The sequence below is a fragment of the Stigmatopora nigra genome, chromosome 2 (assembly GCF_051989575.1).
Source record: "Stigmatopora nigra isolate UIUO_SnigA chromosome 2, RoL_Snig_1.1, whole genome shotgun sequence".
Lineage (NCBI taxonomy): Eukaryota > Metazoa > Chordata > Actinopteri > Syngnathiformes > Syngnathidae > Stigmatopora > Stigmatopora nigra.
In genome coordinates, this window is record NC_135509.1 from 8,956,140 (window position 1) to 8,972,624 (window position 16,485).

A 16,485-nucleotide genomic window follows, 5' to 3' on the forward strand; every position below is an offset into this window, starting at 1 on the left:
ACTCTACAAAGCACGTTGTGTGTCGTGAAACTTTTTCTTCTTATTCATCCACCGACACACTGACAACGTCTTTTTAGTCTTGGCATTTCAAGCATGGCTCCTCCGTACAAAGGCGTCTGACTGATAGCCCGGCCGGTTCACAGCTGTCTCGTCTGCCGCTTGAGCCTCATAAAAGGAAGCGGGCCTTGACGCCGCCAGAGGCGCAACATCCTCTATTCAGTACGCCGCTTCTACTTAACACCAGCGCCAACCGCTCCATCCTTTAGGAGGCGATATGTCCTTCAACAGGGGTACTGACAACCCCCCCACCCCCCACCCCCGGGCTAACAGCCTCTTATTTACCAACCCCAGAATCTCCACGCGCCCTAATGAGTCGGCGTCCTCCTCGGCGCTGAGACAAAAGGCCGCACGTCCACGCGCCCAGCTCGGCCCCGATGAAATAATGACAATTAAGAAAAATATTAATCAAACTGCCCCGGCGTGCAATCGTTGAGGGACGTGCGTCTTCCAGCTTCGCCTGTAGGACTCCTCATTTAGACGAGGCCTACGACCTATACAGAGCTGCGGGCTAACAATCGCAAACAGATGCACACAATTAAAAGAAGACCTTAGCCGTCTCCTACTATATAATTAAACACCCTCTGGCGTTCTCCCTCCCGCACCCCGAGCCGGGTTCTTTCGGTGTCAGCGCGAGGGGAGCCCCCCCCCCCCCCATCCCCTTTAAGAAAGTGTCCCTCCTCGAAGTTGTGTCAGATGAATTAATCACGAGCACAAACTCGAACCTTCCCGGCGCGTGCGTGAGCTCACTCCGGTATGTCTGGCGGGCCGGCAGCAGCTCTTCCAGCTGTACTCTGAAAGTTTAATGGTGCCGGATGCCGCCAGCGCCGCCTGGATTCTGTCTCCGAGGTGACACTTCCACATGTTCGCTCAAACTGGGACAGGAATTTTGGAAAACGCAGCCGGCTGGCTGGCAAACTGATAAAAGGTCACATGATTATATCAAACTGGCAGTGGTGGCCCAGCAGATGGCGACACTTTTGTCAAAAAATGAACGTGTTCTGGAGAATTTTTCATCAAATGCACCTAAGTTTATAGGCTTGAAGTGAAAGGGTTTTGTAATTTTGTGGTCTAAATTGCCTCTAATTTAAATTACCGCATATAAACTGTATTTTTTAAGTAAAAAAAAATATGACTAAATCAAGGGTATGGCTTTTATGCGCACAAGAAGTACATTAATGCTATACTCTTTTTCACCAGTAAATGTCAGTAAATGTACATTTACAATTTGTTGGTTACTTTCTGTTTTGCAGTGAGAAAACAATCATTATTGGAAGAATTACTAACTTCCTTACAATGGTGGACCGTCAGGCCGCCTTATATATGTCCATTTTTTTGAACACTCAAAGACGTCCACTTTTTTGGACGCTCATAAACGTTGAATTGAATTGAACATCTATGACCGTCAAATTGAATTTTTTAAAATTCAGATGTAGCACTTCTGAAGGCCTATGTGTGAAATACACGGCCCGCCTTATGATATTGACCCCAATAATGTGTTTTTGATTCATACATTATCTCAGAAATATATTTCAAAAAATGTATACAGGTGTGGGTTATACGTGAGAGAAAATGCTGTGTATATATGTAGAAGTTTATGTCACGCAGGTAAGATAAAAAAAGAATTGATTGAATGACACAGCTATGGTCAAATTCATATATTTGTGTGTATAACCACACATGACCACATTTTGGAAATTTGAAAAATGTGTTTTTGATTCCTCACTTCTTATTTTTAAAAGAGGTCACTAAAATGTGGTAGTTATGGTAATGGGCCTATGTGGCGACGTCTTCCCAGCATGCTCAGTTTGACATTCATGGGGTTAAAGTCGTCTGAATGATGAAGTGTCAGTTGTTTGGGACAGTAAATTGCATGCTTTCAATTGAGCAGCGACTTCCCCTCGGGTCCGCCGTTGGTCCCCACGGGCCGGCCTTGAGCAGAACAGCATGTTGTACATCCATATAAAAAAGGAGAAAATATGGCGGTACTTTCCTCTTTATGATGGAGTGATTAATCTGTCAAGCATATTGGTGCATAAATTCCCTCCTCACCGCAAAATACTCTTTTAGCATACTTTATGCTATATTTTATTTTTCTATTGCCTATAAACAGAAAACGTCACAAAGGGTTAATGTTCTCATCAGTATTATTACAAAATGACCATAAATCTAATGTCTTGTTAAAATTAACTCCGTCTTTTTGTCGGGAGTTTCACTGAACAAATATTTTGACCCCCCCAAAAAAAAAAGATTACATCTCTTTAGATTGGATCCAAACAGTGGCCTCCAAAACTATTTTATGACCATAAAACCTCTACTGCAGCTACAGCTGCAACACAAAAAAAATATTGATTTTTTTTCCTGAAAAAAAGCCTTACTATACTATGTCGTTTTTGGGGTGGGGTTCAAATTACAGTGTGTGCAAATATTTTCCCACTATTATTCAGGTAAATGATAGAGGTAAAAGTACAAGTACTACTGCTTTCTCTCACAGGATGGTGGCCCAGTGGATAAGTCATCAGTCTCCTACATCTGTGATCCTTGGTTCAAATCCCAGTGCTGGTAAAGATTTTCCAAAGTTAAGTTTCCAAGTTTCCAAGTTAAAATGCCTAAGTGTTTAACTTAATAAGTCTTCAATGGTGGATGAAGCATTTTGTCCAAAAATGACTAAGTGTTTAACCCCATTTCCCCGGATAAATCTATAAGTACTACTGCTTTCTCTTACAGGTTGGTGGCCCAGTGGCTAAGTCATCAGTCTGCCACTGGTGTGGTCCTGGGTTCAATTCCCAGTGCCGGCAAAGATTTTCCAAATATTATTCAGGTAAAAGAATAAGTTAAAATGCCTAAGTGTTTAACTTAATAAGTCTTCAATGGTGGATGAAGCATTTTGTCCAAAAATGACTAAGTGTTTAACCCCATTTCCTCGGATAAAACTAGAAGTACTACTGCTTTCTCTAACAGGGTGGTGGCCCAGTGGCTAAGTCATCAGACTGCCATCGGTGGGTCCTGGGTTCAATTCCCAGTGCCGGCAAAGATTTTCCAAATATTCAGTTAAAAGAATAAGTTAAAATGCCTAAGTGTTTAAGTGTATAAATATTCAGTGGTGGATGAAGCATTTTGTCCAAAAAATGACTAAGTGTTTCACCCCATTTCCTTGGATAAAACGTTTCAACACCCATGTATAAGTGGGGCACGAGTTGGTGTAGTGGGTTGCACACTCGCCTTTGCACGGAGAGAACGTGAGTTCGCTTCCCGGTGTCGCCGGTTGACTGACCAAGCAAGCGGTCGAGGGTCGGCCGAAGGCCGACCCGAGAACGCCTTTCGCACAGACAGGTCCTTCAACTGTCTTCCGAACTGCCGAAGGCAGTTCGGAATATAACCTTTTGCTGAAAAGTATGACTAAGTGTTTAATATAAATTAAAAAGTTTTTCTTTTTTTTTCCCTTCTTCTTATTCCATTGACCAATTCTTCTTCCCAAGTATTTTCAGCCAAACGACGGCAGCGGGAATCGAACCCAGGTCTCCCAGACGGGAGTCCTGTGATCAAACCTCTGCACCAACCAAGTGACTACACTTTTGTTTGTAATCATTTCAGTGTCCTTCCAAGAAGTCCACAGAAACAACTAAGTGAAAAAGTGTCCCGACCGGGAATTGAACCCAGGTCTCCCAGACAGGAGTCCTGTGATCTAACCTCTGCGCCAACCAGGTGACTACACTTTTCTCTGTAATCATTTGAGTGTTTTGACAAGAAGTGGGGATGTTTTTTTCCGCCTCTTTTTACTTCAGTAGAAATGCCTTGACAACATTGTGCTCTTCCTCTATCCTGAGAGACTGCAAACTAAACAGCAGAAACACTATATGCGCTTGTTTAGTACTATGCAAATTATCCTTGCCGGAGGTAAAATTAACATTTTTAATCAAAATATTAGCACCAAACAAACACGGAAAAACACACTAATGATTAAATCATATTTATAGATTCTAATACGAGAAACAGAGGAAGGTATTGGTACCTTCTGGTGTATTATTTGAGTTAAGCATCGAACTGGATATAAACAATGAATTACTTTAATATCTTAAACTGTAGCGAATTTGTGCGTTTGTTTAGGAAAAAAATCCAGTCAAATATCTCTGCTTCAGTTCTTCATATTCGAGCAAAACTCAATTTTAATCCACTGTTTCATTATAAACAGAAAGAAAATGGCATTTGATCAGATGTCAACTAGGTGAGGCATCCTCTAAAAAAGTCTGCATGTTTTTAAGCGCTCCTATACCGCCCCCTGTGGGTTGCAGTGTCTAACTACAAGTTAGATTTTTTTTTATTATTTTTAAATAGCCATTTGTGCTCATTTATTGCTATTTTTCTCCAATGAGGGCGATCTTCGAGGTTCTTCATTCGTTCAATTAAATAAAATATAATAGCTATTCATCATTTTAGGTCCAGTTTTCTTCATTTGCAAAATAATTTACTCCTCTGGTCCACAGAGGCCCAGCAGAACATTTTGGTAATCTCCCTTGGTGTGTTCCTGCAAAAAGAAGTACAAATGGAACACTTGTATCGCAATATTAGATGCCGCCAACGAGTGGACTCACCATGATGGTCTTTTGAAGGGACTGGCCATGTTTGGCTTTGTATTCTGAGCAGATTTTCTTCAGGTCCACTTCACAGCGAGACACAATGACCCTGGTCACCAATTTCGCATTGGCTCCTTTACCCTGAACACAGTAAGAATTTCTCTAATTGCATTTCAAAGAAAGAGCCACGTGTAACTTGTTTGCTCTTAAAATGTAATCAGAGCATTTGTCTACCTTCATAGCTTCGTGCAGTCTATCGGCAAAATACAGCTGCTTATTTTCAAAGCATTGCACTGCAAAATGGAAAGAACAACATAAAATCACCATACAAACTGGATGTAATGTACTAGATGTGAATATTAAGCACCTAGAGCGAGGAAAGACTTCTGCAAGTCTCCTTTAACTTCCTTCAAGATGCTCTCGTGCATGTCGTAAGGGCTGTAACTCTTGTACCTCTGAAAGACTAACAAGGACACGAACGAGTCATTGTTATGTCCATATTGAACAAAATGGCCATTTTCAATAGAGCAATGAGATGTTAAACCTTTTTGCAGGTGAGGGACACTTCTCTCTGTCATGATTGAGATCCAAGTTGTTACGTCGGTTCCTTTGATTTTCACACCGGCGTCGTAAAGTCCCTATGTTTAAAAAAATAGATCACTTTACGTTAGTCTGTTGTCTTTGAAATGATGGATGATAAAGAAAAATGATACCCAAAACCAATGTGAAGATAAGCAGGGATGAATGAAAAGGATCAGGAATACACAAATGAAAACGTGGCCCCTTTCAAAGTCATTTAGAGCTGATATTTATTTAAATTATAGTTCTCTTAAGTCCTCTTCATGTCAAATACCAAGCAAATAGTAATCAAGGGCATTTTATGCAGAGTGCTTAAAGAAGCCTCATGTGTTTTATGACAAGTGTAATTTAAAAATCACAACTTTAAATGTGACGATGTTGTAAATATGAATCTGTTCGTGTTACAAAATGGGAACATGACTTACTCTGGCGTCGTCGTCGATCTTTTCGTAGTCCACTACAGAGGACGGCTCGTCTCTTTTGGCCTGAATGGAATGATATTTCGAATTCAGTCTTAAAATTATAAATGTATCATTTGTATTTGTGCCAGAACACACCTCCACCAGAGCCAAGAGTAGCTTGGCGAAATTCCCGGAGGTATCACCTGCTACGTCTTTATCCAGGTCCTTATTGAACACTGTAGGAAAGATTTCCATTATACACAGCAGATGAGATGTTGCAGAAATAGAAAAATGTTTCCACAGTAGTTCAGTTTTTCGCAAAGTAACGCAAAAAAACGTAACAACCAAAAAACGCTAAAAACGAGGGAATACTGTAGAAATATTTCCACAGTAGTCCCCCCTTTTTCGGTGTACTGCAAACACCACAAAACGAGAAAGTTGACATCCATGGCTTGAGAGAAATACAAATAAATAATGAAAAGAATGTCAGAAAATGATTATTTTCTCTAAACTAATTGTGTAAAAGCCCATTAATACTAAAGTTATAGTAAAGTTTTTTTTTCTCCAGGCCTGCCAAAGAAGAGAAGACCAAGTTACTCACAATCCTTGTAGACCTGCTTAATCTCCTGCAGCTCAGAATTACTTCGAGAACACAAAATCTCAATGAGCGTTTCTTCATCGGTGCCGAGGCCCTGAAACACGATACATTTGTAAGTTGGGACACCTCAGTCATAGGACAAGTGTAAAATAATGCATTTTGAATCCCTTCTTCACCAGAAAGTCAAGTCAGCTCTCAAAATAAATATGCTGTAAGAATGGACACAACATTGTATCTTAAACTACCTTGATGGCGCCTCTGATTTCTGAAGCGTCATACTGGGACGTGCTCTTCATCAGGCCAAGGATGACTGACTCCAATGGGCCGGACAGCGCCCCCTTCAGAGCAGAGATCATGTCCTAAAAGAGAGGATTCGAACTGGCTTTATATAAGTCACCAAACGTGTTAAATCACACTGTTGTATTTTATTTTTTTCTCAACTAACATGAACATGTGTCAGCATTTACCTTCTTGGCTCTTTTTTCATAAGAAAATGCAATTTCTCTTCTCTGAGAATACGTCCGCTTTGTTAGTACGTCAATGATGGTTTGCTCATCCACACCTGAAAGCCCAAAAGATATTTGATGAGGTGCATATTAAAAAAGTGATGAGGGATGGAGATATATAATTATCTAAAACTACAATTCTAAAAAAGTTATTTGACATGTTTCTGACATTTTACAAACAAAATCATCCAACACAAACATGTTTGGACCCCATGAAGTAAAGATACTATTAATCACGAATATATTTATGATCTAAAAATCCCAACAAATGTCTATGGTGAGTGTTTCGGAATATTGCGCTTACATCTCCACGTTCCGTTATATTTTAGGACAAGCTAATACTAAAAATAACTTGTGTCTCAATTGTTTGCGACTGTCAAAATTTAAAGGTAAGAATACAGAATATTGGGTTAAAAAAACAAATGTATACACGCACACACACAACAATAACAACAAGTAGGTCAACTGGTCTTTCTGATTGAAAACCTCTCCTAACCTTTCCATTTCAACATAGCAGACAAAGCAAAAGTGGCCTGTATAGAAAACAGATGGATGCACTGTCATTGTTATATAAAAATGGCCTATGAAGTATCTGGAAAAGCTTTTTTTCCCTTTGAACAAATGATTGTAGAAAGGAAAGTGTATTTAAATGGTAGCATGTGTTAATGGAGAGGGGCGTGGCAATAAAGCATCATCCAAATTTATGTAAACACCAATGACAAAATAGAAAGCCACATATACAAAATAGAGCTTGTTGGGGCTACCAGGAGCTTCTAAATGAGTGTTGTTTAGCACAACACAGTGGCAGCATTGAGGTCACACACTTGGCCCACTTCCAAAAAACATTTTTTTCCCCCAAAACCAGGATGCTGACTCACAAAAACCAAGAAGTCTGCACAGAAAAACGTCATCTACATTAACACAACGGGAATAAACAGTGAGGCTTGCCTTTTGTCTTGATAGCCGTCTCTATTCTTGCAGCATCCTTTTCGGGGTCAAAGTTCATCACGGGTAAGACAGTGGGGTATTTTGGCTCATCGGACTGCGAGATAAAAAAAAAAAAATAGTCAGTTTAATGACATGATGTATGTAAATGTACTTAGTTTAAAAAGGTTGACGTTACCGCAGTTGTGAGGGTCAGTTGCCCCAGAAATTCAGCCACCAATGCCATTTTGACAACCCTGAAAAAAAAGTGTCACATCACATGAGTCTAATCCCATCATTGACGCAGACCTTTGTTAAATCTACTGGTGCAATCACATTCTTCATCCACACAATCTACTACACAAGAGTTAGTTTTATTTACTTCTCAGTCTGTGCAACAATAATAACCGAGAATAAGTCACTCAACAAGGACACACCCTATAGTACTGCAGTATGTAATCCCACACCAGTCCAACATTGAGTGTTTTTTTTCCTTAAAACATACAAAAAGCTACACAAACTGATAAAAAAAAACAACTTTTAGCACAAACATAATTCATGACAGAGCATGAATCAGCATTATTTTTGTAGAAATCCTAAAACTTTTAGTATAACAAATGTATTATCTTTTCTAAAATAGCATGAAAAGTGATATACTTACCGAATTTGTATAAGTTGATGTAACAAAGAAGTCAGTCCTGCTGATGTGCTCGAGTGAAGGGTGTGGACTCCGATTTAACTCCGCAGTGACTCTGACGGAGGGAGGACTTCCCATTTCCTCACCCCCCACCCCCTTTTCCACCCACTCCGGACTCCACCCAGTTGAACTATCACCAAAGTGTAGTCAACTGAGCTTTGTTGAGTCATCCTCTCTTACATGTGATCTAATCAAGAAGCCTTACATGCTTCCAACTTTATTCCTCCAATAGAAAAATACTACAGCGAAAATAAATACTAAAAAATTAAAGCTTTAGGAAAAAGTGCATGTCATTGACAAAATCCTGCCAACTCATTCAGCGTCAACTTTCACATTTAATGTGCGGTGTGATCTGAAACTGATTGTTTAATGAGTTTTTGAATGTAGTTGTTGCGCTTTACTGAGCGTTTTTTCTTCTTTTTCTTCTTCCCTGTGGGCCCCACTGCATTTCCAGCTTGCTGCAATGAAAAGTACAAGAAGACATAGATAATCATGGGTTTTACGATTCCAAATTCCCTAGCAACACATGTACGGCATGTAATGAATGGAGTGTATTGTTCCATTTGTTAGTTTTGATTAAAAAAAAGTGCAAAATTGGCAGTAGTCCATTCATTTTCACTAAACTGCAGAAGACAAACACCACCAATCTCATTTGCTGTCGTATAGGTGACTACAGTGTTCCCTCGCTACTTTGCGGTTCAGCTACCGCGGACTCAGAGCTTCGCGGATTTTTCTTGGAAGAAAAAAATACAAATAATACATTGAAACAACATATTTTAGTTTTTTTTGTTATAACATGAATTTCACTCTCTCTACACGTATTCTATATGGTGTACTGTATACAGGGGGGGTAACAAAATAAAAAAAATTAAAAATTACAAATAATTTGGAATTTAATTCAAATTGAGCATTTTTGAAGGGGAATCCCTACTTCGCGGAAATTCACTTATCGCGGGTGGTCCCGGTCCCCATTAACCGCGATAACCGAGGGAACACTAATCAATTTCCCATTAAATGGATTAGACGTCTATTGTCGTCAATGGTGCTGAAAAAAAATGTCATATTTTTCACCTGTGTCACATTATGTGGGGGGAAGGTGCAGGGAACTCGACCGTGCTTCTTATGGAAAGGAAGGACCACGCTGGGGTCCACAGGAATCCACGGCACCGGTCCTGAAGTGGGGGTCTGAGGCAGACCGTCGTGGACTTGCCGCAAGTCGAAGGCCGTACGTGAGGCTTTCCCATTGGCTGCTTTTAACAGAGTGACAAAGGGCTCTCCTGCTTTGTGAGTGATTAGGTACTGCCCCGCTTCCATTCTGCCAAGATATCACAGAAGACGCGCCCACTCATTTACTAGGAAATCTTCCGGTGAGAGTGGAATGTGAAGCAAAGAATCTAGCATGGTTATCGTGAGTTAAAGGTTATGCAATTCTGACAGAAACACGCTAACTGACGTCATCAAGTGTGCTAGCCGGAGGCTGCTAAGACCGGGAAGGTACTTGGAGACAGATTAGTGAATTTCAAAATCGGTATTCGGAGCTAGTTTTTACAGGTTTGGAGTTTTAAAAGTTTAAAAACAACTTTGACTTTTTTTTATATATATGTTCCACTTGTCTATTATATTTAATTCAATGAATTTATAGTCTTTACATGTTCTTTCATTGTATGTAACTCACTTAGTCAGCTTTTTCAGGAGATGGTGCAGAATGTTTAGTGACTTCACCGGACTGTAAAGAAAAAATATACAGATTATTGTTGATTGCTTTGTTCAACTGGATAATCTCAATAGTCATTAAAACGACAAAGATCTGTTACAGTTGTTCTGGCATGAGTAGGTTTATCGCCAAGTATAATCATAACTCGAGGAGGGCGTTTAGTTTCATTTCAATCATCGTGAAAATCCGACCACTTACTTGAAGTCACAGGAGATGTTTTGCATCCACGTTTCAGGCATCTTACTGCACAGAGCTACTTTAGAAGTATGGGCATTGATGTGAGCTACACAAGAAAAGGGAAAAAGAGAGAAAAAGCCAATAAGCGCAGACAAAAAAAGCTTTCTTTCATCAACACGCGTAGCCACCACTGACATGTCTGTGATCATTTACTTGAGCGGTTGGAGAAGGAACGTACACTAATCCTTTCTTAACGCTTGCATATTGCAACAACATATTACAGTTATGAACATAAAGATGATCAAAGATGGAGGTGCGGCAGTTTGTCCAATCACAGTTATATATATAGACGTAAATATATGGTTTAAATTTAGCTCGAACATGCTGATACATCAGTAAAAAGAATGAATGGATTTTTCAAATAATGTGTTAACAGAGAGGTTTCCATGGTCACACCCATGTTTTGGCAATGGGCTGTGACCTTTAAGAACAAACAAGATAAACTGGACAAACTTTGAAAGCTTTCGACACCAAAAAAAAATAAGTTGACAATAGGATGAGGATTTCAACAAAATAAAAACTACTAATTGTCACTGGCTTCCCTTGTATGTTGAAATTTAAGGTTGATTCTAGGCTGTGTCTGTTGTTATAGCAGCAGAGTAAACTAAACTCAGCCTGCCCTGGGAGGAGGTGATGAGTCATTATAAGACTATTCCATTGGGTTGTGTGGGCGGGTTTGTTTCGCCTTGTTCCATGTGGGGGTGAAAGGAAAATAAAATCCTTTAATGTATTCCTAGGAAATCAAACCAGCTCAATATGCCCTCAGAGGAAAAAGATGAAAATGCGATTTTTTTTGTTTTACCTACGATGGGTACTGTACTGGAATGGAGCGCCGTCTCTGTCCACAAATGACAAGCCTCACTGCTACTTAGACATTCCACCCCGTGACAAAGCTGGTAATTCAGTTTGGGTAATACATGCACTGGCACAAACTGGTGTCAAGGAGAGAAGAAAGTATATTGTGAGCTTGAAGTAAATAGAAAAATGCAGTTAGTAAATACTTTTGACAGGCATACCTCGCTTGCTTTTCTCTTTTGAGCAAAATGGACTGAGCTGCGTACGATAATGAGAACATCTTGGAGACTATAGAGCTTGTAAAGAAGGTTTCCTTTCTCCGGGGAGGTGTAGTCTTGTTCGTCTTCGGCGCTAGCTTGCAGATCCTGAGACAGTATTTCTGGAACGAGTAGAGAAAAAAGTATAAGCTAAACAGTAAGTGAGGGGAAAAAAACCGATCTAGAAATTTTATTGGCGACCAGAGTGACTTATAAAAAAATTTAAAAAAAGAGAAGCATTTTAAGGAATGGTTCACACACGCGGAGAATGTAGCATTACTAGTTTGACACTGACTTTTTTTCTCTGGGGAATTTGTATGGACCGTTGGAGTGGCAGTTGAGGTTTCCCCACTCTGATGCTGGTTTCTTTCCAAGTAAGAAGTCACACAAGGTTTCACGAGGGATACCGGCTGAGGTTGGCGTTGGGGTTCCATACATGGGTTGGGTGAAACCATGACTTGAGGCAAAGTGCGGCTTTTAGCGACTGCGTCGTTGCTTGCTCGGAACATGGCTTTCTGCATACGTAAGATCTCCCCCATTGGGTCGCTTGGGGCCTTGGATCTTTTGGATGAGGTCTTTTTGGGAGAGAATAACGCTGAGGTGGAAGCCTCAGATGTGGGGCAGGTTCTGGGCTCAGGAGTTGCGTCTTTAAGTGGAGAAGTCGAGTCATCAATGATCAGCCTCTCGTTATCAGAGTCGCCTATGACTGAAGTGTCGTTATCGCTTTCTTTCTCAGACTCAGATGCTGGTTTTGTTACGTTAGCCTCATTTCTTTCCACGGTAGTCGTTATTAGGGAATGACTGAGGTGTGTTATTTCTTGGGAATTATGGGTTAAAGGTTCATTGAGTTGATTGGCATTAGTGGATTGAGGTGAAGTCGCATTTGGGCCATGTGGGAGTTGTTCATTTGGGCTCTTCTGGATTTTGCTGATCTTTGAAAGTGGTGCTTCTCCAAATGTTTCCAGGTCGGTGAGGTCTACTTCAAAGTTGAGGTCATCGTTGCTGAGGCAGACCACATTTCGTTTGGAGGCCTCCTGGTTCAAAAAAAAAGATGAGGCATTATGACAAAAGAAAAGAAAGTGCGCTGTGTCATAATAAATGAGATTTGTATGAGTGCCAAATACCGGTGGGGGTTCCTGATTGCCCACAGGAAGCTCTGACATTAAGTGGAACACACTTCTTTTCCCATTCTTGACAACGGAGAGCTTTAAACTCTCCTCATGGTAGATGTGACTCATTCTTCTCACGGTTATCTCGTTGTCTATTATGGGTGATTCTATGTAAACAGTTTTCTTCTGAGTAACACCTGATGACGAAACAACAAACAATATCTTGAGTCTTGCTGCTATTAACTAAAACTATGACACATGCCAAAAGGAGTTAAAAAATATTGTATTTCAGAAGCGTCTTTTGGACCATTAAAAACCCTGACATTTTAAGGGCATAAATGACATTTTAGGGGCATAAATGTTGCGCTATGAACTTGTCCATATTCAATTGTTTTACTAGTAGCATAGTGGCCCCAAATCTTAAATTTTGCCAGCACAAAATGTACAATTGACACATTTTCACTATATTACTGATAAATACTTAAAAAGATATATGTGCATTTTAGCCAAAAAGTGGAATTGTCAGTGACAAAGATTTTCAGAAATAGTAAGAAACAAATAAAACATATCTTGGAAAATCTGCATATAGCTACAAGTTGTTGATACAAGATTAACAGTACATATTTTGGGGGTTAAATGGCCCCAATTTGGGCAACTCAAACACAATTTAGTCATTTTATGATGAATTTGTATGACAAGTAAATCCACCATTGCACTTTTAGGACCTTTAAAATAAGAATTTAGAGGATTGCACCTTTTCCATGGTTATCTCTGATGCAAACGGGAAGCTCCCATCTTTGATTAAAGTCAGGGCCGTGGTTGTCCAACAATGTCACCAAACCCTCTCGGGTGATACACACATGCGGCTCATAGCGGTCACACAACTTCTCTGCATTATTATCACTGCTAATTTCCTGCAGGGCAAAAACAGAAGATGTGTTGAAGAATACACAAGCACCCTCTAGTGTCTTTTGTTAGAATTGCAATAGCCAAAATAAAGTCACAAAAGACCTGCGGTCATGACTCCCCACTCTTGCAGTCATAAAAACAATCTCTGCGACTTATTCTGAGTAATTAAAGAAAGAAAAAAAGTGAAACAATTGCTTACAGCGTGCATGTCCTTAGCTTTTTTGGCTGGAGGATTTTCTGATGAAACACTTTGGTAATCCGTTGCAAGCTGTGCATCAGCAGGCACTATCACAAGGTTGGTGATATCCACAGTGCCCTGAGGAGATTAAAAAAAAAAAAAGTGTCCAAATACGGAAATGCAGAATATGAAACAAGATTAAAAGAGTTCTTTTGCAATTCAACTGACTCAAGTTGAATTTAAAAACCACAGAAGAATACATTACCATGACAACAAGTTGTTTTTCAAAGGTGAGAGACAATCCCGGGTTGAATGTTCCTCCAGTTAAACTAGTCAATTCGCAGATTTGATAGACTTGAGGTAATGCTTGGATACACTCCAAACAGGCTTTGAAATAATCCTTGAAAGAAAACAATCAATGTTTAAAATACAGACATAAAATAAAACACAGTCATTGCGTACCTCTACGTATTGCAGTGCTTCTTGTGGTATGAATCTGTAGTCGTCGGCACATATTTTAGCCACATCTTGTAAGTACTGCTGAAACTGCATCACTTCTTGGTCTACACGAGACTTTAGGGGCTGAAAAATGTCCAATTTTCTTTAGATAAATGCACACTACATAGATTAGGATCAGAGGAAAAACTGATAAAGGAAATAAATGTCACCTGGGGAGGATCTTTGAGTTTCTTGTTACACAAAAAGCCAAGATAGACACTCTGCTCTTTGCTGGACAGGCTCGACGTGCAAGGGAAGGGTAGTCTGGGTTGTGGGAATTCATCATCTGTCGCCTTCTTTTGATTCTTGAGTGGCACGACCGCTTTTTCAGTGTTCTTACAACCGTCTGGCACGTCATCTGTGAAGGAACTATCGATGTCCATGTCATCCCAGCTTTTATTGTTTAACTCAGCAGCATCTTTGGTTGCAGACGGAGCATCACAATTTGGTTCGGCACTACCACTCTCTGCAGGACTTAATAGGAGAGGAAAATAGCCGTGGTGTTTATTAGTGTGACAAGTTTTCTTTTTATTTTCTCTGGCTTTTGCATACCTTTGTAGAGAATCCCACAATTCTCGAACACTGGGTGCAAGCGAATATTGATCATAAGCATCTTTGGTGAAAAAGGGACCATCAGGGGCAGGAGGGTTCTCCCTTAAAAAATATATTATGCATCACAAATCATGTTTATGCAATTTTAGCAATCACAATATGTTTAAGTCCGGATGTGGTGTTTAAATGAGGCTATAAACATAAAATCAACTAAGATTAATGATATTTCACCGTTCGAAAGTCGCCATCTATTTGAAAATGTTTTGCATCTACATATTTACCAGACAGAGAATGTTTAATTATGTATTAAATGGATAATAAGTTCATTTTAATTGCATTACTTCAAAGATAACATGATAGTATTGCATTACTGTCGTGCATTGCTTCGTAGATAGAACGCCCACCCTTAGAAAAATACAGCGTTGTACGGTCTTTCTTATAATCAATAAAAATTAAAGATCGACTTATCGAATGTCGGTCTGTGTTTATGTGTTAAATATTTACTCACCACACCAGATCCATTATTGCCACGGGTTCAAAACACGCATTTATGAAGCACAGCACAACAAACGATACCCTCTTGGCAAACGAGTCGCGTGGTTTATTTCTTCTTCTACTAGTGCAAAAGCGTCAAATTTTGTCGCTCACTACGCAAGGCTGCCCTCTGTCGGATCCTAGCAGTACTTTCATATACCAAAGATGCCTTGGAACATACAAATCTTTCCCTGAGAATCTTTGGGTTGTGCTGGAAATGCAAGTATCTATTAAAAAAATGAATGCACAATTGGAGGGAAATATATTAATTAATCATTTTTAATATTTTAGAAGCTTACTTAAACAATGCCCACAGTAAATGTGCCAAATAGAAAATGTGATCCAACAAATTATTGATGTGACCTTTTTTACATGCTTCTTAATGCTATGAATTACAAAATGTTTTAATTGAATAAGGTATAAATGTAAATTTAATTGAATCAAAAAACAGAAATAAGTAGTTCACTACTGTCAGTATTTCATTTTTTTGTTGTAAAACAGACAAGACAAGAAATGAGCCAAGAAAGAAAAGCCCATTACAAGCGGTAAATTTTATTATGGGATAACAGCACATAAAGCACATCTAAAACCGATGTGTCCAATGCACTTTTAATAAAGGTAATATTAAAGGTACAGTTTCTAAGTACAATATAACAACATTCATATTAGAATGAAAAGTATTTAAAAGACAACATTAAATTTCTTATTTTTCTTTACAGCCGTATTTACAAAAATGAATCAAAATACTTATTTTCATATTTAAGAATCATCGGACAAGAAGGAGAAAAACTACATTTGTGAATGGACTACCTGCTAAAGAGAGTTGAAAAGAGCTGGATTTCAAAAAGGTACATGAGCATCTGGCCCCAAATTTAACATCAGTAGCAAACATGTGACTTCAAAGTTGCTGATAACCACACGCTGATTTGAGCATCTCTCCTCAACTTGCACTACTCTTTGCTTGGACAAAAAAAAAACAACAAAAAAAAAAGCCTCCACCGCCCGTTTCAACCACCCGTTTCATTACACCACCGGAAAACACGAAAAAGCACAAAAAAAGAACCCAAAATGTACATATTTTATAAGACAAAAAAAAAAATCAGACTAAAAGACAGGTCTTATTTTCTTCCTGTTATGCGTAAAAACAATCACTTTCACAGTTGAAAGCGATATGTCCGTATATTGAAATTCTTTAAGACTGCAGGAAAATGCACAAAAAAACACTTTAAAAAAAAGTCTGTGAGTTTGAGAACTGAACAAAAAAACATGATCACTTCAGTATATAGAGTAGTAAACTCCCCCAAAAAAGGACAATCGGTACCATGTACGCGCTTTTGCTACACCGAGAGAGGTACTCAGTGTTATA

At 39.3% G+C, this 16,485-nt stretch overlaps 2 protein-coding genes across 3 annotated transcripts; both read right to left on the reverse strand.

Moving 5' to 3' along the window:
- Positions 1–4,191: 4,191 nt before the first annotated feature.
- Positions 4,192–7,926, reverse strand: LOC144184488 (annexin A2-like). The gene is made up of 12 exons (XM_077710407.1): positions 7,839–7,926; positions 7,664–7,757; positions 6,677–6,771; positions 6,455–6,568; positions 6,213–6,303; positions 5,768–5,847; positions 5,636–5,695; positions 5,176–5,269; positions 4,999–5,094; positions 4,866–4,924; positions 4,650–4,772; positions 4,192–4,582 (listed from the first exon to the last, which is right to left on the reverse strand). The coding sequence occupies exons 1-12, from the start codon at positions 7,884–7,886 to the stop codon at positions 4,523–4,525; spliced, it is 1,014 nt and encodes a 337-aa protein (XP_077566533.1). The 5' UTR covers positions 7,887–7,926; the 3' UTR covers positions 4,192–4,522.
- A 591-nt stretch (positions 7,927–8,517) lies between these two features.
- On the reverse strand, positions 8,518–15,241 carry ice2 (interactor of little elongator complex ELL subunit 2). 2 transcript variants are annotated; one of them, XM_077710406.1, is made up of 15 exons: positions 15,094–15,241; positions 14,586–14,687; positions 14,204–14,507; positions 13,998–14,117; positions 13,801–13,935; positions 13,557–13,673; positions 13,203–13,362; positions 12,464–12,645; positions 11,635–12,373; positions 11,304–11,461; positions 11,090–11,219; positions 10,249–10,333; positions 10,012–10,062; positions 9,408–9,651; positions 8,518–8,794 (listed from the first exon to the last, which is right to left on the reverse strand). In XM_077710406.1, the coding sequence occupies exons 1-15, from the start codon at positions 15,105–15,107 to the stop codon at positions 8,672–8,674; spliced, it is 2,664 nt and encodes an 887-aa protein (XP_077566532.1). In that variant the 5' UTR covers positions 15,108–15,241; the 3' UTR covers positions 8,518–8,671. The 2 variants fall into 2 exon arrangements, 1 of the variants encoding a protein (XP_077566532.1); XR_013324785.1 differs by lacking the exon at positions 8,518–8,794 and having other exon boundaries at positions 9,555–9,651; positions 11,094–11,219.
- Positions 15,242–16,485: the final 1,244 nt, after the last annotated feature.